The sequence below is a fragment of the Humulus lupulus genome, chromosome 3, assembly GCF_963169125.1.
Source record: "Humulus lupulus chromosome 3, drHumLupu1.1, whole genome shotgun sequence".
Classification (NCBI taxonomy): Eukaryota; Viridiplantae; Streptophyta; class Magnoliopsida; order Rosales; family Cannabaceae; genus Humulus; species Humulus lupulus.
In genome coordinates, this window is record NC_084795.1 from 185,167,616 (window position 1) to 185,191,413 (window position 23,798).

At 40.9% G+C, this 23,798-nt stretch overlaps 1 protein-coding gene across 1 annotated transcript; it reads left to right on the forward strand.

The window, feature by feature from the left end:
• Positions 1–3,405: 3,405 nt before the first annotated feature.
• LOC133823328 (uncharacterized) lies at positions 3,406–22,290 on the forward strand. The gene is made up of 16 exons (XM_062256001.1): positions 3,406–3,763; positions 3,971–4,069; positions 4,189–4,280; positions 4,448–4,548; positions 5,186–5,276; positions 5,463–5,521; positions 5,618–5,738; positions 6,215–6,283; positions 13,579–13,631; positions 13,719–13,827; positions 19,455–19,622; positions 19,736–19,900; positions 20,147–20,239; positions 20,702–20,884; positions 21,114–21,310; positions 21,616–22,290. Exons 1-16 carry the CDS (start codon positions 3,601–3,603, stop codon positions 21,968–21,970), a joined length of 2,118 nt encoding a protein of 705 aa, XP_062111985.1. The 5' UTR covers positions 3,406–3,600; the 3' UTR covers positions 21,971–22,290.
• The last annotated feature ends 1,508 nt before the right edge of the window (positions 22,291–23,798 follow it).

A 23,798-nucleotide genomic window follows, 5' to 3' on the forward strand; every position in this document is an offset into this window, starting at 1 on the left:
GATTCTGAGCGGAGAAGGTGAACTAGTTCCGAGCACGATCCCTAGCCTCGAGCCTTGGCGACAAACCTAGTCACAAGAGTCATTGATATCTATCAACTTCCAATTAGAAATAAAATACCTAGGGAACAAAACTAGCCTCCGGGACCTCAATTTCTACTAAACTGGGTAGTAGAAATTGCCCTGAGCCCCTAAGATCGAACCCCCGAGCCCTAACAATACTTGAAAGCCTCCAAGGCCAAACCTCCCAGGCGGGTCGCGACTTGCCCCAAGTCAGAGAGCAAACTCTCACGCTAAAGGGGAGGCGGGTCGCGACTTGGCCAAGCAAGTCGCAGCACGCCCCCAAGTCAGAGAGCTCCCACAGCCAGAAGGGCCACACGCACCGTGACGCCCCCAGGCTGGGTCGCGACGTGCCCTGCGATCCTAGAAAAAACCTGGGTTTCCTCCTCTTTCTTCCAGGCAAGATCACCTTAGTTTACCCAGAATTTTCCCAAAAGCTTTCCCAATCCAACACTAGTCAGTATCAAACTCAGAACCAATTTGCATGTTTTAACCACTCAAAACCTCAGCAATATCCCTCAATTATTACCTCAATTCATCAGGAAATCAACATTCAAGAACCTAGAATCAAACCTATTCTTAAGCCCCAAGTTATTCAACTTAACTCTACATAGCTAACCATGTTCATCAGCTAATCATACCCAGAAACCCAGCTAAAATTCAATGATGAGACTGAAGCTCTTACCTCAAATTTGGCTGACCTTTCCTCTGAATTTTCCAGCTTCAACACCTAGCTTGAATCTCCCTAACTTTCTGTCCTAAATCCCCAAGCATCAGCCACTTCCAACAGCCCCAAAACAATCACACACCAAGAGTGAGAGGGAGAACTCGTGAGGGAGAGAGAGAGAGAGAGTTGAACCATTTTCCCTTCTTTCCTTCCTTAATTCTTCTATATTGTTCTACCTTATTCTAACAAAAAGGATGAGCATATGCTTTATTAACCAAAATGATCATCTTACCCCTTCAAACCAAATAAACATTAACTTAATCTAGGGGTAGAATGATCATTTATTCCCAATTCCCACTAATTTCCTCAAGTGTTCCTAATATTTACCATTTAAATCCCATCATCCAATTAATCACCAATTATTTACCCTAAGTCTAATAGTCTCCAATATATCTACTAAATTCGTGAAAATACCCCTAGGCTCCCTCTAGCCGGGTATAAATCCCCACCGTGTCTATTTCGCCAAACCGCTCACTAGGACTGTCTCGAGCCATATGCTGCAAATATATCCACATAATAATATGGTCTCAATAATTTATCATAAATAATCATATTTATGCCCTCAACGGGTCAAAATTACAAATATGCCCCTATAATCTAAACATGACCCACATGCATATTAATACTCATAAACATGCATTTCACATATCCATATAATCATATAAGCATGCTTATCACATAATCATGCATTAAATCATTTAAACCACACATAAACCAATTATGCACTCCCGACATACTAATAAAGGCCCTTAAGTCTTATTAGTGATTTTGGGTCGTTATAAAGGCTCTTGTGAGGCACCCACCTCGCGCCTGCACCCATGGCCTCGCGCCGAGGCTCCTACGAGGTACCCGCCTCGCGCCTGCTCCCATGGCCTCACACCTAGGCTCTTGCGAGGCACCCGCATCGCGCCTGCTTCCATGGCCTCGCGCCAAGGCTTTTGCGAGGCACCCGCCTCGTACTTGCTCCTATGGCCTTGCACCGACCCCCTCACGACATGGTTGTGCGCACCCACCCCGCACTTGCTCACACGACCTTGCGCTGAGTCCTTCACGACATGGATACACACATAAAAGTTCTGAGAGATCCCCCTCTTCTCGCCTCCATGGGCCATCTTACGAGACCATTACTTTCCGAGCATTTCTGGAGTGTGCACCTTGTGGATGAGGCCTTGCCTTATTTTCTAGGGTAGGTGTCACCTTGTGGGCTTGGCACTCAGTAGAATACAAAGAGGCTTGAGGCATAAGCGTAGCTAGGGAAGGTGAGAGCATAGATCAAGTACGTGGTACACGTGTAGGTACGAAATGTACGTTCTAATCAAGAGGAGTCCAAGTACATGGACACCATCCACGCTAGATAATTAGTGGGTGTACATGAATGGTACATAGTAAGGACTCCCCCATCACATCTATGAGGTTCGTACCCAACAAGTAGTGGAGGTACGACATGGTACCATGACAGGAGTACTTTTGCAGACCCCTAACATGTAATAGGACCAACCACCACTCCTCCAGCGCCACTATTACCTGCTTCGTGAGTGCCTGCAACATGGAGATGAGTCCTCCTGTCCCTTCGAGACCACCATGTATTTGGAGCCAATACTGCTCACCTATAAATAGGACCTTCCTTCACCTGAGAAGGGGGTCGGAAATTGATGCATTGTAACTGGAGTTTCTTGAGTAATACGAATATTTTCTCAATTTTCACTTTGCAACTCATAAGTTTTCTGATCTAACTTGGTTGACGAGTTCTTACCGTCAACAAATTATCAATAATACCTCTATATCTTTTAATATTTACAATCTCTACCTATATATAATGTCACATAATTATAGGGCTCCACTTTGGTTAGGTGGAAGTTAGGTGGTCCGGTACAAATGAGATAGATATATTCAATTGAAAGGTAATATAATTTAATATTACCTTAAAAAATCATGAATTCGGAAAATAATTTTTGGCTTTTCAAAATTGAAAAGTAAGAAAAGAGCTCGCTGTGAAGGGTTCTTTCATCGAAGGACATATTATTAGTGAGCATTAAATTTTTGGTCAATATATCTTCATGGATAGAAACCCGCTTCAATCGTCCCATATCGAAATCGAGACGAAGTTGGAGTAAAATGACAATCAAAATTGTATATATTCAACATGCCAACTAGACTATATTTGGAAAATAATCATTAATCACAATAATTGATTATCAACAAAATATATTTCATTGATACATTGTAAATAGTTGTGTTGAGATATTTAAGGTAAGTTTTCTATTCATCAATTTAAATATGGCCAATATTTTTTGTTTTTCCACAAATAAAAAAGTAAAATGTGTATATAATAATATTAACAATAATTTTTTTTTGAAGGAACAATAATTATTTAAATTTATATGTCAAATTATTAAATGTGAAACATATATAAACTAAAATAAATGTATTTAACATTTTTCTTTTATCACTTCTTTTAAAATATAATGGCACATGTCAAAATGCCTACAATTAAAATCTCATTGTGTGCGCACACAGCAAACCGTGAGTATAGTTTTTTTTTTTTTGCATTTCAGTCCTTTACCTAACATTTTTTATGTTTGATTTTCTTTTTTTAAAATTTTCTACATCTTAAACCCTTCCTCTTTGCAGCTTCGTTGCCGCCATTCTTAAACCTTTGCCCAGAGGGCTTTTCTCTCTTTCTCTCACTTTCTCTTAGTCACCATTACGGACCTGTCCCTCTATAGAATCCTTCTGCTTCCTTGTTTAACTCACTACAAAATTCCTTATCTTTGTTCACAAATCGTTCCCTCAGTCACCTCCATAACCAAGCGACAATGGTCAATATACTGAAAGGACAACGTGGGGGTGTCAAGGGTGAGCACCTCAAGCATGCCTCCATTAATGGGGTCGATATATACACCATAACTTCTCAGCAACGTTCCATCCCCAGCTGGATTGGTGATAAGAATCAGAAAGTTCCACGCAGAGTCAAACAAAGTAATTCCCCTAAAACTTTGCTCATGGCGTCCTCTTTTCCTTCAATTTTAATTTAGACAATTGCAGCTAATTTTTGGAGACTTTGAAGGGAATTTCATCGAAAATATTGAAAGAACAATATTGTATTGCTTAAATCCTAAACCCTAAACCTTACTGGAATTGGAAAACTAAGAATTTGAATATCTTTTTTTTTCTTTGGTTTGTTAGAGGATCATGATATGGTCTCGTTGCTCCAGGACTTGTGGTTCGAAACTGCAACGACCAAGATTAAGGCAACCCCTGATGGAGATTATTTGATGGCTTCAGGTGCTTAAATGTTATTTTTTAAAATTTTCTAGATCTGATATTTTGTGATAATATAGTTATACTGAGTGAATAAGTACATAAACAATCTATCGTGCAATAATTCTATATACCCGCCACAGGTATCTATCCTCCACAGGTGAAGGTATATGAGTTAAGCCAGCTTTCAATGAAGTTCGAAAGGCACTTGGATTCAGAGATAATTGATTTTCAGGTACTTTATTTATGTAGCCCAAAACTGTGCCAATTCAGTAATCTTGTTCTTTTTAATTATCATATGTGAATGTTGTACTATAATCTCATCCTAAAAATTCCTCTCATGTTTTTTTTGGACGTTTGTCATGTTTCTAACTTTTTGTTTTTGCTCATTATGCTGTGTAGATTCTAAGTGACGATTATTCGAAGATTGCATTTCTATGCACTGATCGTACTGTTTACTTTCATGCAAAATATGGAAAGCATTGCACCATGCGGATTCCAAGGTTTTTACTTTGATTTTATTTATTTTTTATCTGTTCACATATGGGCTTGCACCCTGTATTGTGCCTGGCTCTGTTAAACTCAAAGGGGGAATTCATAATAATTTTTTTTTTGTGTGTGTGTTTCCCTATTGTAATAAGGCATGGTAGACACGTTAGAGGATGAGGATTTTCCTCAGCTTTGTAGGTTTCTTCCCATAAAAAGTAAAATCTGTTCAATTTGGAGCATACAACTCTACTATTTGTATTTGTAATTGTATTTGTATTTGTTTATTTTTATTTTTTGTTTCATCATCTTTTCTTTCTAATTTTAAGATAGCTGCCGTTTCCTCTTGCTTGTATAATCCTATATATGTCTTATACGAAGTTAGGAATGGTGGAATGATTTGGTGTTGTTTGTATCTGTGCTGGTCCTCTTCTTCCTTTTTTTTTGTGACAATCTCTTGTTCTCTTTTTTGCCTTTGACAATAAAAGTTTTCTTGTTTCTTACTAAAATACAATAAAAAGAGTAAAGTTTCTGGTCTTCAATTTAGTTGAATTTTATTTTTTTGTCACTAACAAAATGTGTTTTTCCCTTATTCATTCTTGGTTGGTTCTTATTTGATTTTTTTTATTTACTTATTTACTTTTTTTTTTGCAGAATGGGAAGAGACATTGCATATGATTACTGGTCGTGTGACTTGTTTTGTGCTGCCTCCTCTCCGGATTTATACAGAATTAACTTGGAACAGGTTATCTAGCTTCCTTGAGTAGCACTTTAGTTCTTTCAGCCTTAGCTAGTGTCCTTGAGTGTGCTTTATATATGTTCCTAATTAGTTTAGGCCTGTGCTCTGAATTTTTTGACCGGTGATGAGATTTTTTGGATTTTTGTTTAGATTTAATTGTTTTGTTGCCTCTAACAATGTTTTATTTTACAGGGACGATTTCTCTCTCCTCTTACCACTCAGTCTCCTGCACTAAATGTAGTTTCTCGAAGGTTGCGGTTGATTTACAGTGATTTTATTTTTTGCATGCTCCTAGCATTTCCTTTATCACTATTCTTGGATATTTATTTTTTGTTCTACAAGTGCAGCAAGGTCCATGGACTAGTTGCTTGCGGTGGTGAGGATGGTTCTGTGGAATGTTTTGACATGAGAATGAGGTCTTCTGTTGGTAGAATTAATGCTGTTTCACCTGCTAGTGGTGCTTATGAGGTAACAATACACTGCTTTTGTCTTAAAATTAATGTGCTGTTTTTGATCCATTCACTAAGACAATGAAGGGTCATATAAACTGTTGATCTCTCTCTCTCTCTCATGGACCTCTATATGATAACCGATTTTGAATCATGCATGTCACATCCCTGGTTTGGATGACCATGGCAATTGCTATTTCTTTTATTCTCATGATGAGATTTGTTTTTATGATTAGTTATATCCATATACTCTCTAAGAGGTCATTTTCATAATTACTAATGCCTATTCCATTTTGCTCTTCCAAATTCTCCAAAAGATTTTTGTGTAGGATTTACACGGTTGATGATCTTTCTCTCTATATTAATATTTCCCTCCATTTCCTGTTTTTGTTTTCATTATTACTATGCATTTTTTTTATCTCTTTCTCTCTCTTGTTTGTGTGTGTATATATGGATGGTAAAATGAATGTCCTACCGCATTTTCTTATTTTATAGGAGGTCACTGCATTAGAGTTTGATGGAGATGCGGATTTCGAAATGGCGGTTGGAAGTAGTGGTGGAAAGGTATGAAGTAAACTAGCAGTATGGATTTCAAGCAAAAAAGGAAGCTATATGACTTGTTATGGTGTGCATAATAAAACATTGTAGACTTTAGATGTCTAATATATATCAAAATAAGGTGAATATTAAAAACATAATTGTGGAGGGAATTTTGTTTACATAGTCTAGCATTCCCTTCTCTGGAGTTTGGAAGTTTGGATTTCACTACTTAACATTTCCTGGTTTAGAGTATGGATGTTATGAGCGTTATGATTTTCTTCCTGTTATTATGTCTGAGAAAATAGAGCATAGTGATAGACCAAACCTGCCAAACAGAAACCAGTACACAGCAAAGAATAACACAATAGAGGAAAATGGAATAAAATCAAGGCTTGTATTGAACACTAGGATTTCGAGAGCCTAGTCTCTCCCCAAATGGGTTACACTTCACCAAACTCTTCACACCCCCTCACTGACCCACTCCCTAGCTTATATTCTCTCCCCTACTCAAATACCGTGTACCCTCCGACATAATCAACTAACTCATGTAACAACCTGGGTGCTAGCTTCTCATTAATCCTTTTTGCTACTGTCCCCTGACGATAAGGCCTAAGTTTAATATAAACCAGGTCTCCCACGTTGTACTGAACATCCCTCCTCTTTCTATTTGCCTGGTTCTTCATTCTCTGCTAAGCTCGTTGTAAATTTTGCTTCAGCAGACCCAAAATTTCGTCCCTTGCCTTTAAATTCTGCTCTACAGCTGAGACGATGGTGCTATTATGCTCAAAATGCAGCAGTGGTGGTGGATCTCGATGGTATACAACTCTGGATGGAGTCATTCCTGCTGACGAGTGATAGGTGGTATTATACCAATATTCGGCCCATGGCAGCCACTTCGCCCACTGGTTAGGCTTCAAACTTACAAAACATCACAAGTATGTTTTCAAACAGCGGTTCACTACTTTCGTTTGGCCATCCGACTGTGGGTGGTATGCTGTGCTCTGCTTCAGTGCCGTGCCTTGTAAACAAAAAAGTTCTTTCCAAAACAGGCTGAGAAATTTTTTGTCCCTATCGGATACTATTGAACGAGGTACTCCATGTAATTTGACAACTTCGCTGAAGAAGTTAGCAGCCACTGTCACCGCTGTAAATGGGTGTCTCAAGGGTACAAAATGTCCATATTTACTCGGTCTGTAAACCACAACCAGTATAGAATCAAATCCATGTGATAGCGGCAACCCCTCAATGAAATCGATTGAGATATCCTCTCAAATCTGTTTCGGTATCGGTAGGGGCTGTAATAACCCTACTGGAGTTTGAGCTGTATATTTGTTCCGTTGGCATACACTACATTCAGCGACGAATTTCTACACATCTTTCCTCATTCCCGGCCAATATAGATCGGCTGCCACCCTCTGAAAAGTCCTAAAGACGCCTGAATGTCCTCCTAAGTTACTGCCATGGTACTCTTGCAACAGTATTGGGATAAAGGGAGGTGGCTGGCAACACTAAACGACCCCTGAATTTTAGGCACCCTTGCACCATTGAGTAACCCCCACAATCTTGCCCTTTTTCCAATTCTTTAACCACCCTAGACAAAGTTGGATTTGAAGCAATATGTGCTTGTAAGTCCGGAATCAATAGCACATTCGGAACTGAAATAACAGCTAAGGAAATTTCTCCATGCACATGAGATAATGCGTCCGCTGCCTTGTTTTCTAGTCCCGGCCTATATTGTATCTCGAAATCGTACCCCAATATCTTAGTTAACCATTTTTGATGATCCGTGGTCATTAACCGCTGCTCCAACAAATATTTTAAGCTTCGTTGATCGGTCCTTACCAAGAACTTCCTCCCCAGCAAATAGGGTCACTATTTCTGAATTGCCAAAACTATAACCATAACCCCTGCTCGTAAATCGACTTCGGCCTTGCACGAGGTGATAGGACATGGCTAAAGTAGGCAATTGGTCGTTGCCCTTGCACTAGAACAGTCCCCAAACCCGATCTTGAAGCATATGCCTCTATTACAAATTGGGATGAAAAATCAGGGAGGGCTAACACCGGTACTGTACACATTGCCTTCTTCAGCCTATCAAATGCTTCCTGCGTCTCCGGAGTCCAACCAAAGGCATCTTTCTTGAGTTGGTCGGTGAGTGGCCTAGCTATATTCCCATATCCCCTAATAAACTTTCTGTAATAACCCGTCAACCCCAAAAACCCTCTCAGCTCCTTGATTGACTTTGGTTTAGGCCACTTAACCATTGCCTCTAACTTGCTTGGGTCCGCTGCCACTCCTTGGGCTGAAATCACATGGCCTCGATACTCAATCCGTGTTTGTGCAAACAAACATTTTTTTCTATTAGCATATAACTGGTGTTGCTGAAATTTCTCAAACACAAGCCTCAAATGATTCACATGTTGCTCCAATGAGTGGCTGTAGACTAGAATATCATCAAAGAATACTGTTATCCCCAAAAGTGGAGATTGATGACGTGGCAATAGAAGTGACAAATGGCAGTACATGGTCCGTAAAAGACACATTAAATAGTCAATAAATACATTGACTCCTTAGAGTTGTGAAATAGTGACCCGGTAGACTGATGAAGAGTTTTGTCTGCTTGAGAGTGTCGCGTCCAAGCCAAGTGCATCCGAGGAGCAGTCCAAGTGCCCGGTCGGACCTTGGTCCGATGAAAGGCCAAGGTGAGGTCGGACCTTGGTCCGAGGAGAGCCAAAGGGACCTTGGTCCGAGGAGAACCCAAGAGAGTGGTCCGAGGAGAGCCCAAGGGACCTTGGTCCGAGGAGACCCCAAGGGACCTTGGTCCGAGGAGAACCCAAGAGAGTGGTCCGAGGAGAGCCCAGGGGACCTTGGTCCGAGGAGACCCCAAGAATGTGGTCTTTATACATATGTCCAGCAAGTGCATGGTTGCCCAAATAAAGAGTGCCATATTAGAGGAGAGATATGACATGCTAGAGGAGAGTGCCATGTTAGAGGAGAGATATGACATGCTAGAGGAGAGTGCCTTGTTAGAGGAGAGGAGTGCATGTCCTACTACCATGCACTTGTCCGACCAACAAAAACATGTCCTACCACCATGCACATGTCCGACCAGCAAATGCTTGTCCTACCAGCACTTGCATATGTCCAGCATGCATGTGTCCGACCAGCAAATGCATGAGTGGTCAGTAGGAGATATGGGTCGACCAGATAGAGAGGACTAAGTCAAGATTCCCAGAAACGGCTTCAACAAGAACCGGTCTTGGCACGCGCGAGAATCTCTCATTCTTCCCACAAATTGAGGATTCTGTTGTATTTTGAATGTTTTTTGTAATTTAAATATAACAAATATAAAGAAATATCCCGATTTTAGGGATATCAGATGTACGATCCTAAGCCTATAAATATATGATTTATGGGATCAGAAAGGGGCTGCTTCTTCATCTTTGGAGACTTTTTGGGAAAATTTGGGTCCGAGTATTCTAGAGAGAGAAAGTGCTGGTATTTGAAAGAATTCTTGTATTTTTGCAATCTGTACTGAAGAAACTCAGTTGGCTCAGTCCATCTGATCTTGAGTACAGATCTATAATCACAACTCTAAGTGGATTAGGCTATTACCGACTGATCGGGGCTGAACTACTATAAAAATCTTGTGTTATTTACTTTTCTTGATAAAACTGTCTGTGTCGTTTAAATTCTCTTGAAGGTTTATCGTTTTTGACGTTCTCACGTCGTTGGCTAAAAACACAATCAACAAATACTAACACAAATTTTCTCAAGAATTCTCTAAATACTTCATTCATCAACCCTTGGAACGTGGCTGGTGCGTTGGTGAGGCCAAAGGGCATGACAAGAAATTCATAATGGCCCTCATGTGTTCGGAAGGCCGTTTTGTCGACATCCTTTGTAGCCACCCTAATTTGGTGATATCCTGACTTCAAATCAAGCTTGCAATACACGTGCGCACCATGTAGCTCATCCAATAACTCATCTATCACCGGAATAGGGAACTTATCCGCCACTGTCTCCCTATTGAGTGCCCTATAATCCATGCAAAATCTCCAACTTCCATCCTTCTTCCTAACCAATAACACCGGGCTTGAAAAAGGGCTAGAGCTAGGCCAAATGATCCCTGCTTGCAACATTTCCACCACTAATTTCTCTATCTCGTCCTTTCGAACTTGGGCATATCGATAAGGACGCACTGAGATTGGCCCCGCTCCTTCTTGTAGGTTAATGGTGTGCTCTCGGATTCGGCTTGGTGGCAACTCCGATTGCATTGAAAACACTGAATCAAACTTTTGCAGCACATCAGCGACTACTGCCGGAATAGTGCCTGAAGCCTTTGCTTCCTCGGCTTCGAGGTTGGCCAAGTGCACCCAAAACCCCAAACTGTCATGTTCCACTGTGTGTATCATTGCTTTAAGGGATATTGGGGATTTACAAAGACTTGGGTCACCCTGTAAAGTCACCCATACCCCTGACATCTAAAATTTCATCACCATAGTCCTCCAATTGACTTGCATATTTCCCAAAGTCTCCAACCATTTAATGCCCATAATTACATTGGCTCTCCCTAGCTCCAAGGGCAAAAAATCTGTGACTACCCGCAATGCTTCTAAATCCAACTCCACCTGAGCACAAATTCCTTCTGTCCTTACTTTCTCACCCGTCCCCAAGAGAATTCCATAACAAGTCGTAGGAGTAATAGGGATACCCGCCGCTGTAACCACGTCCATTAAGATGAAGTTATGTGTAGCTCCACTGTCGATCAACGCCGTAATCGGCTACTGTCCAATCTGCCTAGCCAACTTCATAGTGTGAGCTGAAGAAATACCTACCTACGAGTTTAACGAGTGTTGCGAGAGTCTCCTCCGTGCCCATTGCCTCCTCTGAATCGGGTGTCAAAGGTGGTGAGTCCGCCAAAGATGGAGTTTCTTCTTCGTCCATGGTGAGCATGACTTGTAAGAATTTTTGCTCACACTCATGCCCACGGTGGAATTTTTTGTCGCATTTAAAACAGACTCCTCTAGCTTTTTTATCCTGATATTTAGCCTCCGACAGACGTTTGAAAGCTGGTGGCCTACTCGCTTTTCTAGAGCTGGAAGGAGGGGTCACCGTTGACTGTGTGACTGAAGTTGGAGAAGGAGGAATCGTCTTGGTAAAGAATGGGTGCACCACTGCCTTGGGAGGAGTAATTGGGCTGAGAATGGGTCGGGTAGTAACCGGTTTTGGTGCTTGGCCCGTGGTAAATAAGTGATGGCCCTCTTCAATTCTTTGGGCCGTCTCCATAATTTGGGCTAGGCCTGTGGCCTGGAGTATGTGTAGAGCCCCTTTGATATCTTCCTTCAATCCTTTCACGAAGCTAGCTTCCAAAATATGCTCCGGCACGTCGGGAACTCGTGAAGCCAGAGCCTCCCACCTCAGGTGATAATCCTTCACCGTGGTTAGTTGACTAACCGACATGAACTCTTCGGAAATCGACCTAATCGGAGCTGCGCAAAAACGTAGAATCAACAACTGCTTCAATGTTGCCCATGATGTAATCGGCCTCTGATTTTCCCACTGGAACCACGTAAGGGCATCTTCGTCTAAGCCGACGATGGCCGTCTCTAACATCAATGGCTCTGACATCTTGGTCAACAAAAAATACCTCTCTGCCCTATATATCCATTCGTCTGGGTTGTCACTTGAAAACAGGGGTAGCTCCATCTGCAGAGGACGATAGCCTTGGCCGTGCGTCGGGGCTGCATAGTACGAATTTGGTTGAACGACAGCCGGTGGTCGAAACTGCTCGGAAGCTGGGGCCTGGGACGGATTCGAATGCACGACTGGAGATCCCGAACCCAAATTCTGCGAAAATTCACCATCAACAACTCTTTGTTGACGATCGGCACTAACCGCGATACCCTTAGTGGTCGCCTTCTCCGAAGCTTGCAGTAAGGTCGCCAGATTAGTTACTAGGTAATCCATCTTCTTCTCCATGGCCGGCAACCTCTGAACTTCCGACTTCAGTGACTCGACCTCTTTGGGCAGCTGCTTGAATTCTGATCGGATGTCCGACATCCCTTTCTGCAACTCCGACGGAATTGCCTCTAATTTCTCATCCCGCATCTCCATCTGAAATTGAGGCTTCGGTCCCATAGCGGACAAAGCTCTGATACCAATTTGATAGACCAAACCTGCCAAATAGAAACCAGTAGAGGAAAATGGAATAAAATCAAGGTTTGTATTGAACACTAGGATTTCGAGAGCCTAGTCTCTCCCCAAATAGGTTACACTTCACCAAACTCTCCACACCCCCTCACTGACCCACTCCCTAGCTTATATTCTCTCCCCTACTCAATTGTCGTGTACCCTCCCACATAATCAACTAACTCACGTAACAACCAATATACCCCTGCCTAATTTTCCTGTGCTGACACCCCATCCTTACCCTTCCTATTCCTCCTAGCATATACAAACGTCACTGGAGGCCTATCACATAGCATATGTACAAGCGTTTTTCCTAGAATAGAGAGAAAGTCACACAAAAAGAAAACTGAAACTTCCCAAAGTCTACTTAGAATATTCCCAAGATAAACTTCCTTTTTCTGTAGTAAAGATGTTTTAAAAAAAAAGTATTAACAAAATGCTCATAGATAAGATATTTTATTTAGTTGGTTATTTTATCTTTTATGGTGTGCTCAAAGCTGAGAGATAAGGTAATTGCTCTTGACACGATTTCTCTTTCTAATGCATAGGGAAAATATTAAGATCAAACAACTCTGTATAAGATGATTAAAAAATTGTATAGGAAAGGTCAAGAGTAGTCATGCAACAAACTCAAAACTGCCTGTATTACAATGTTATTGGTGAAGATGTCTGCTGCCTTGATGGTATTTAGAATGGAAAGAAATGAAAAAAAAGATAAAGTAAACATCGAAAGGCATACACTATGTTTTATGATGGATTTAAGATGAAAATTGATATAACATTGATTCAGGCGTTCTTTGGACAAAAATATAGATTTATACTTTTGGGTAAGATTTTAACAATGACAAAAATGTATTTAAGCTGTTACATGAATGAAATATGTCATGGTACGATTGGAATTATTGAGTTTTGTGAGTAGTGACATTGGCAATGTTCAATGATCAGTGCTTTCCACTTTCATTCCTGCTTGTTGTTGAGTCTATCCTTATTGCGAACACTATTTGAAGCTTTTCCCTTCTGCCCCCCCTCCCCCACATCTTTTGGCTATGACTTTGACTTGTTAATTACTCTTTTTGGAAGATGCAATTATACTACGAGTTTGAATTTGCTACGCATTTAATATGCAGGTTCTGATCTATGACTTGCGTTCATCGCAGCCGGTACAAGTTAAGGATCACATGTAAGTCTATTGCCCAACTTATAGAAGTCTTCTGTCTATCTCTAATAGGCCATGACTTACTGCTTGTCAACTGTCTTTGTTATGCAGGTATGACAGCCCAATATTGAGTATTCAGTGGCATCAAGTTCTTGGTTCTGAACAGCCAAAGTTAATCACCACTGATAGTCATATCGTCAAAATTTGGGACTCTAAAACGGTACTTTAATTTAAAATTCTAATGTTTCATAGACAGTTTGATATATACTCTGGTGATAACTTCTTTTGATTAGAAGAATGAACTTTATTGTTTTCTCAGTTGTTTGGAAGGAAGAAACACTATTGCTGTGTGTGTCATACAGGATTAGAGATGATTGCATAAGATTATTATCAAGTATTGAACTGGAATATGTTGAGTAATAAACAATTTTTTGGTGTCATCAAAACCTGAATTGGACTATAAAATATTATAATGAAGAAAATTCATTTTATGATAAAATGTATATGAACACAATTTTATGTATTTAATTAACCAAATAAATATTATAAAAAAACTTAAATTTAAAATTTGAACGCCAAATTATAAAAAAAAAAAAAATCTGAGGTTTTTTTTTGTCTTTTTCCTTTGTAATAAGAGGGTTTTGTAATCCTCTTAGATGGGCTGGAAGGGGATGAAATGATAATCTGAACGAACTAGTCCAGGTTTTAGTTTGGCACTTGCCCACCTTAAAGACAAGATTAGGATTATTTAGTCCTATGTTGTCTGCAGTCTGACTCAAACTGGCAAGAAAATTAGAACATTTTGATAGGCCTCCTATTACCTACGTTTACACTAGGAGAGGGAAAAGTGAGGTGAGCACCAAAAGTGGCTAGGAGTTAGTTATTTGGGCTGGTATTGCATGGGAGAGGGGTGCACGGTTTACAGTGAGGGCTAGAGTATTTGAATAAGGGGTTAGTTAATGAGGGGGGTGTGGAGAAATTAGTGATTGTAACCAATTTTGGGAGACCCTGGCTCTCGAATTCCAGGAGGTTGAATGCAAACAAATTTTTTTCTCAACACCAACAATTGCAGACGGGAGATCCATGGCCTTACAACGACCATAGCTACGTTCGGACTATCAACCACCCTGAATGGAGTTGCTGCTCCTCCAGCGACAACCCGGATGGCTGGAGTTTTTGGGTGGAGAAGTATTTTCTTTTGAATCGTCCGTCCAAAGAACAAATGCTTGAAGCTGCAATTATTGGGCTGGAAGGGGATGTGTTATCCTGGTTTCAATGGGAGAACCAGAGGCATCCAATTACTTCTTGGATGTCCTTAAAGACCTTGTTGCTGCTTCGATTCTGAACGATGCCAGTGGGGTCAACGACGGAGGAGTGGTTATTGGTGACCCAGGAAACAATAGTGAATGAGTATCGTGTGAAGTGGGAGGCTTTGGCGTCAAGAGTTTCAGGTGTGCCGGAGCATATACTCGAAGCAAGTTTTGCGAAGGGCTTGAAGGAGGATATAAAAGGGGCTCTACACATTTTACAACCAATGGGCTTGGCCCAGATAATGGAGACGGCCCAGAGAGTGGAGGAGAGTCACCAGCTGCTGCATACGGGCCCTAAACCACCAGTTCTAGGGCCGAAAAGTATACCCAACCCAATCTCCATTCCGCGACCAGCCGATACTCCTTTCTCAGCCAAGGGTTCGTCTATGACGTCGTCGACAGTGCCGTTGAGCACATCTCAGTTGAGTTTGGTAGCTACAAAACCTTCTCTTCTGACGAGACCACCGTTCACCAAACGACTTGCACAAGCAGAATACCAAGACAAGAAGGCTCGGGGTGTTTGTTTTAAGTGCGGTAAGAAATTTCACAGGGGGCATGAATGTGAGCAGAAATCTCTCCGAGTGATGTTAATGATGGACGAAGAGGAGGCAATTACTAGTGTCGATTCTCCATCGTTATCCCCGGGTCCGTCAATGGACGGCCTTACGGAGGAGACATTAACGTCGTATCTTTGAATTCATTAGTGGGCATTTCATCAGCTCACACCATGAAGCTAGTAGGGAAGATAGGGCAGCAACAGGTGATGACCCTCATATAGACAGTGGGGCTACACAATTTTGTGTCAACGGAGGTAGTCAAGGCAACCAAATTGCCTATTACAGCCACAACCTGTTATGGATTGCTGCTGGGTATGGGTAGTAAGGTGAGGACAAAGGGTATTTGCTCTCAAGTGAACTTGGGTTTGGGCACCTTACAAGTGGTCACACATTTTTTGCCTCTAGATTTGGGAGGTGCAGATGTTATTTTGGGTATAAAATGGCTGGAAACACTAGGTAATATGCAAGTTAATTGGCGCTCGATGACTATGCGATTTGAAGCTGCAGGTGCTTGGGAATCTCTACAAGGTGACCCAACCTTGTGTAAATCACAAATTTCGTTGAAAATGATGATTCGTGTAGTCCAACAAGAGGGACACAACGACTGGGTCCAACAGCCACAGAATTGACTTCTTTGAATGAGCAGATTCTAGGAGTGATTTAAGAATTATTACACCAACGTGGGTCAGTTTTTGAGATGCCATCGGGGTTACCTCCTCCGAGAGTCAGAGAGCACACTATTACCCTTCGGGAAGGGGCAGGTCCGGTATCGGTGAGGCCATATTGCTATGCTCAAGTCCAAAAGGATGAGATTGAGCGGCTGGTTGAAGAGATGTTGCAATCGGGTATAGTGAGACCGAGTACAAGTCCATTTTGAAGCCTGGTTTTGCTGGAAAAAAAGAAAGATGGGAGTTGGAGGTTTTGTGTTGATTACTGGGCATTGAATCAGGAGACGGTGGCTGACAAATTTCCTATACTAGTGATTGATGAGCTTTTGGATGAGCTACACGGAGCCACTGTTTTCTCAAAGTTGGATCTCAATTCGGGATATCATCAGATTCGAGTGGCCTTGAAGGATGTTGAGAAGACGGCTTTTCGAACTCATGAAGGGCATTATGAATTCATGGTTATGCCCCTTGGCCTCACAAACGCACCAGCCACATTCCAAGCACTCATGAATGAGGTATTTAGAGATTTTTTGCGCAAGTTTGTTTTGGTTTTCTTCAATGACATATTGGTGTATAGCTCTTCGCTTGAAGCTCACAGGGGCCATTTGGAGTTAGTTTTACAGCGGTTGCAACAACACAAGCTGTACGCCAACGCAAAAAAATGCCTATTTGCTCAGTCTCGGGTGGAGTCGACTGAAGGTGTGGTTGCAGACCCCAGCAAAATAGAGGCAATGGAGAAATGGCCTGTTCTGAAATCACTCAGAGAATTGCGAAGATTCCTTGGCCTTATGGGGTACTATCGCAAGTTTGTCAAGGGTTATGGATCGATAGCACGTCCACTAACAGATCAGCTGTGTAAGGACACATTCGGATGGAATCAGGAAGCCCAAGAGGCCTTTGAGAACCATAAGTTAGCGATGTGCAAGGTGCCGGTTCTGGCGCTACCTGATTTTTCTGCTCCATTTATTGTAGAAGCGGATGCTTCAAGTCATGGTTTGGGTGCTGTCCTTATGCAGCAGCAACGACCAATAGCGTATTTCAGTCAAGTTCTCTTGTCTCGAGCCCGTCCTAAGTCAGTTTATGAAAGGGAGCTGATGGCCATTGTGCTCGCAGTGCAGAAATGGCGTCTATACCTTTTAGGCAGGAAGTTTATGGTCTGCACTGACCAACAAAGCCTCAAGTATCTTTTGGAGCAGTGGTTGGTAGCTTCAGAACACCAAAAATGGCTCACAAAGTTGCTGGGGTATGACTTCGATATTCAGTTTAGGCCGGGGTTGGAAAATAAGGCGGCTGATGCCTTATCGAGAATGTATCAAGGGGCTGAGTTAGTGGCGATTTCGGCTCCTACAGTGGTTTCTATTCCCGACTTGCAAGATCATGTGGTAGCTGATCCGTTGCTATCCAAAATTATCAAAGAAGTTCAATTGGGCCAAGCAAACAACGGCTACACTTACAGCCAAGGGTGTTTAAAATTCAAAGGCAGGTTGGTTATACCATCATCTTCCCCATTTATTCCACTTATTTTGCAAGAACATCACTACAACAATGTGGGGGCAATTTCGGAGTGTTCAAGACGTTGCAAAGGGTGGCAGCTGATTTACATTGGTAGGGTATGCGGAAAGATGTTTAGAAATTTGTGGCTGAGTGTGCGGTTTGTCAACAGAACAAATACTTGGCACAATCTCCAGCGGGTTTGTTACAACCTTTACTGATTCCTAGTCAAATTTGGGAAGACATTTCCATGGATTTCATTGAGGGACTCCCGCAATCCAATGGATTTGATTCAATATTGGTAGTAGTAGATCATCTTTCCAAGAATGGCCATTTCATTGCTTTGCGTCACCCATTTTCAGCTACCACAGTGGCAGAGGTGTTTGTGCGAGAGGTGGTTAGACTCCATAGGACTCCAAGATCAAATGTGTCGGATTGGGATAAAATTTTTCTAAGTTTATTTTGGACGGAGCTGTTTCGTTTGCAGGGGACAAATTTGAAGCAAAGTTCAACGTATCATCCTCAATCGGATGGCCAGACAGAAGTGGTAAACCGCTGCCTTGAGACGTACTTGCACTGTTTTGTGAGTACTAAACCGTCCCAATGGGCACGATGGCTTCCTTGGGCTGAGTATTGGTACAACACCTTGTTCCATTCGTCGGCGGGGATGACACTATTCAAGGCTGTTTATGGACGGGAGCCTCCACCATTATTGCGCTTTGAGGCAGCTAGCATAAAGGTATCAGCTGTAGAACAGACGCTTCAATCCAGAGATGACATTTTGGAGCTTTTAAAAATGAATCTCCACCGAGCCTAGCAGAAAATGAAGGCCGAGGCCGACAAGAATAGGAGAGAGGTGCAGTTTTCGGTAGGGGATTTGGTGTATGTGAAGCTTCGACCATACCGTCAACGATCTGTAGCTAAACGTAAGAATGAGAAACTCAGTCCTCACTTTTTTTGTCCTTTTCGGGTGTTAGCTTGCATAGGTACCACGACTTACAAGCTTCAGTTACCGCCACATTCGCGCATACACTGCGTGTTCCATGTGTCCATGCTTCGGGCAGCCCTTGGTCTACAGCAGGAGGCTACTGCCCTTCCAAAGGATCTCTCGGCAGAGCTGGAATGGACCTTAGAACCGGACCAGGTCCTTGATGTTCGCTTAGGAACACAGAAACAACAACCTCAAGTGCTGATTAGCTGGGTGGGACTGCCGGAATTGGAAGCAACTTGGGAAGATTTTGATGTCATTAAGCAGCAGTACCCTACTTTCAAGGTGAGGCTTTGGGCAGGGGTATTGATAGGCCTCCTATTACCTACATGTACACTAGGAGAGGGAAAAGTGAGGTGAGCACCAAAAGTGGCTAGGAGTTAGTTATTTGGGCTGGTATTGTATGGGAGAGGGGTGCACGGTTTACTGTGAGGGCTAGAGTATTTGAATAAGGGGTTAGCGAGTTAGTGAGGTGGGTGTGGAGAAATTAGTGATTGTAACCAGTTTTGGGAGAGACCCTGGCTCTCGAATTCCAGGAGGTTGAATACAAACAGATTTTTTCTTCCTATTTCTCCGTGTTTGGCTACTATTTGATCTGTTTTGACAGGAAGTTCCTATCACATTTCTCCACTTGACATCTCCATTTCCCATTTGAACAATATGTGGAACAAATACAAAGAAAGGTTTAAGATGCTTTTGAAGAACATGCTTCTACAAGTCAGATTGAAGTAGATTAATAGAACTAATGATATTCATTTATTTATTTATTCTTCCTGGTTCTTCCTTTCCCTTCTTGTTTCTCTACTCTAGTTGATTTTTTTCTCTATTTCCAGGGAGATGGTATGACAAGCATTGAGCCGGCTGCTGGGAAAATAAATGATATATGTGTATTTAAGGACACTGGGTTAATATTGCTTGCTTTAGACAGCAGTCAGATACCAGCTTACTTTTTGCCCGTCCTGGGACCTGCTCCCAAGTGGAGTCCTAGACTGCAACAGTGGGTAAGTTTTTAAGGTGTCATTTGTTGGATTTAAATATTCTGTATGTATTAGTCCCTATATTGGTAATGATCTTTGAACACATCTTTGATATTCTTTTGACCTTCAATTTACAGGAAGAGCTAGAGCTAGAGGGCAATAAAGAATCATTCATTTATGATAAAACTAAATTTTTGACTAAAGAAGATCTTGACAAGTTGAATTTGACCAATCTTATTGGTACGGATCTTGTCAGAGCCTCCTTGCACGGATACTTTGTTGATTATTCGGTCTATTCGAAGGTAAGAGCAGCTTGTATACAAGCTTTGACATGAGCATCAGTGCCGAGTGGGTTTAGGAAGAGCTTGGCAACATCTTTAATGAGGCCTTGTAGTTTGATCAGTAACTTTAAGTTCTCCACAAAATCCTGCACAAATGTATATCTTCACATGATTCATAATGCTGGAGTATGATTGCTGAGGTGATCTTCCATGGAGTCCTGGACATTTTGAGTTGCTTATTGTATATTTTGTTTATGTACTTTGCAGGCTAAAGCATTAGCAGATCCTTCTTCATACGATAAATATATTGAACAGAGAAAACAAGAAAAGCTGGATAAAGAATTAGCCAATAGAATTACAGTAAGTTACAATCAATTTGAACACTTTTGGAGCTGTCTTTTTTTCGGTTAACTATACTGTATTCTTTTTTAATCATCTAGGAGATAGAATAACTTATAGACACCATCTCTTGCATTTATTCTCCCTTCCAGTATTGATTATTTTCCTTTTTATTTTAAATATAAAGTTTGTGCGTGTGTGTGGAAATGGGTGTTTATACTCACCTCCTAGACAATTGCTTGTTTAACTAGAGAAAGTTTTACTCACTAGTGGATGCTCCCACAAGGTTTGGGGTTAATTATATATGGGAACTTATCTAGCTTGCAGTATGCTAGAGTTTCATATCTCTTGAAAATTATATGGCTTAGCAGGCAGATTAATATAAAATTTTGGAGAAAGAAGTTAAAAACCTATTTACTGAGTTTATATTAACCCCACTTTGTTCAATTTCCTTCAATTTCTAATTATTTTCTGGTGCATCAGACCAAGAGGAAACTACCCAAAGTTAACCGGAATCTGGCAAAGCAAATTGCTGAGAACGAAGAGGCAGAAAATGAGAAGAAAGATGATGATGACAAGGACATCCAAAAACCATCCAGGAAAAAGAAGGCAATTGGCAGTGACATTTTTAAAGATGACCGATTTACAAAAATGTTTGAAAGCAAGGTAAGACAATCTGATCAAATTGAGATGTGGCTGATGGTACCAAGTGCCAATTGCATGGGGCTGCTCCCTTTTATTATTTATTTTTTCTCTTAGCTAACTCCTTGTAGTGCTGTTAACTATTGAATGTTTCCCAACCATGAAACATCTATAAACTACTTGTCTATTAATTGCTTCATTTCTTAATTGTTTGGCTGAAAGAAATAAATTTCACTTCAAATATTGTGTTCAGGACTTTGAAATTGATGAGTTTTCACAAGAGTATCGGGCTCTACACCCTGTTGCTTCTACTAAGAAGCAACCATCATTGGTGGAGGAACATTTTGAATCTGTTTCAGAGGGTGAAGAGGCTTCTGAAATATCCAACTCATCAGAAGATGAGCTCAACAATGATCAGAGTAAAATGAGAAAGAAAGGACCAGTTCCAAGGTCAGATTAAACACTATTTTCTCTGTAGTGTTCTTTTTTTTCGGTTTCCCTTTGAGTGGATAAGTGTGAGTTATTCTTCACGGTGTGTCGAATGCTTCGCTGATTCTAAACTTTGTGAAATGCATGCATTGCTTCATCTGATTGATATTTTATTCTTCTTGACTCTTGAGTTTGTTGTCAAAGGACTAAGTTGGTTAATACTTGTCCAACTTTAGTAAAAATTATGTTTCATTGCTATTAAAATAAAACAAACTCATTGATATTTGAAATCATTAAAGTTCTGTTTCATGGAATTCTGTTTGTAGATTGCTTGAAGTCAAGGATGAAAGGCATGCAGAAGCATTCTTCAATCGCACATCACTTGCAAATGAGGATTCCCTTCCCCTTGGGGAGAGACTGGTATCTCTAAATAATAACCCACGTACTTCTAGTATCCCAGATGGTGTCAGGTTAGGACCTGGTGGATCACGGGAGATATCGTTCTCAGCAAGAAGCTCAACCAAGTATGTAGAGAATACAGAGGGGAGTGGAAGGCGAGGTGAAGATAGGAGGGGAGTTGGATCATTGGGGCTGAAATCAACATTTGGAGGCCGAGGGAGAGGAGGGCATCGTGGGAGAGGAAGAGGACGGAGAGGGGGGCGTGGGAGAGGTCGTCGGTGAATTGAGTCATCTTATCTTTTTTTGTTTACAATCTTCTCTTTGAATCTAGTTGTCATTCTTTTTTGTTCCTGGCTTCTTCGACATTTAATTGTTTTATTTGGTGAATCTCTATTCCAAGATGGGACCATGTGGACAAAGTTTCTAACTTAAAGAAGAATGAGTTATGCTTTCTATTTATTCTTTATTTAAAATAGAAATGGTTGGGAATTTATGGTCCCAATCCTATGGATGGAGTTCAGAGAATCTTGTATTGGACAGACCAAAAAAATAGCATAAATTATAAGAGGTTATATATATATTTTCCATCACTTTATCAACAATAGCTTCCCGAATCTTTTGTTTGGAGTTATTATCTTGCATATTGTGATGTTAGTGTCAATTTATTTTCATAAAGCCTCCATCAGTTTCACGTCACTGTATTTTGGCTCTCCTTAATAAATTGTTTCTACTCATTTGATAAGGAAACGTTACGTAGAAAAACGCGTGGACCTTCTATAATGTCAAAAGCCTATTATTCATTCACTTAAAAAAATAATTGACATAATAGTACAATTATTCCGTAACATTATAATATTTCTAAGTATACTATTTAATTTCTTGTGTCAACTACAAAATATCCTTTTTGATATGATCATTTGATAAGTGTATTGTTTATTAGTCAAACTTGATCATAATTGAAGCGTGTAATATGTTGGCGCAATATTTCTTCTCTATATTATGAAAGAATATGAGTTCAAACTTGTGGATTCTAAACGATATTGAGCTTGAGTCTTAAACTCCACCTTCGGGGTATGTTGAAAACCTGATATCAAGCAATAGCTTCTCTCTTGAGACTTATCCTCCCAAATGGAGTAATTGCTTGGGGGAGGAGATGGGGTTGTAATCAATTTGATACATGCCAGATAATATTTGATGAGAGGGTTAGAATGACAATAAGAATGCTAGGGAGTAACTATAATGAGCATCAAGTAATGGAAGTAAATGCTTTAGGGGATTCAGGAATGTAGATAATGTTTGGGGTAACGATGGTTAAAAAATCAAGAAATGGAAGTAAATGAGGTGGGAGAGAGAGTTTAAGTCTCAAGCTTCAATTTAGAGTAAATGAAATGATTTAATTATCTTTTATAGGCAAAAAATTTATTGCTCCCAACCGTTATATCTTTGTAGGCACTTAGATGTTGAGTTTGAGATGTTGATCATATTGGGTGTAGGTTATCTGTAGTCTTGCAAGAGTTGTAGCCTAGGGAGATAGATAAGAGGATCCACCCAATTCCCAAGGTATGGAGCAGGTGACCAACTAGGTTTAGAGGACTGAGGGTAAGGGCATCATTGCTTGAGTTGCCCGTTCTAGAATTGGCCCTTGATAGGACAATGCCGAGTCCTTGTTGTACCCAAAAAATACGAGCTGAATTACTCGCACGGGGTAAAGTTGGCAGACAAGCGTATGAAGAAAGCATACATATAGAGCATCTTGCTAACTCTGGAGTGAGCAATTCGAGTCAACTTGACAGCTTACGACAACCAGATAGTCTCCAGATTGCTTCTTGTGCCAACAACTTAGTTCGATATATGCATCGCCCAACACGCTTTCGTGAAACTTTGAACATGACCCTTGTCAGTTCAGATTAGTCCTACGACATCCAGCTCGAAGGAAGTGTTCAGCTCACAGAACCCTGGTCATGATGCACACTGAAGGATCCTAAATGACTCGAAGATTCTTTATACGCCTCATAAAGGCCCATATTTTTTTATGCATATTTATTACTCGATATAAAAAATATAAATTTAATAGGCAATCATATATTTATGTAAATAAGAAGTTACCCAA

Bases quoted from the DNA above. Each gene is read 5' to 3' on its own strand.
- LOC133823328 (XM_062256001.1), top strand. From the start codon at position 3,601: ATGGTCAATATACTGAAAGGACAACGTGGGGGTGTCAAGGGTGAGCAC. The intron at 6,284-13,578 runs GTATGAAGTAAA...TTTAATATGCAG, and splicing joins TTGGAAGTAGTGGTGGAAAG to GTTCTGATCTATGACTTGCG. The intron at 13,828-19,454 runs GTACTTTAATTT...CTCTATTTCCAG, and splicing joins AAATTTGGGACTCTAAAACG to GGAGATGGTATGACAAGCAT.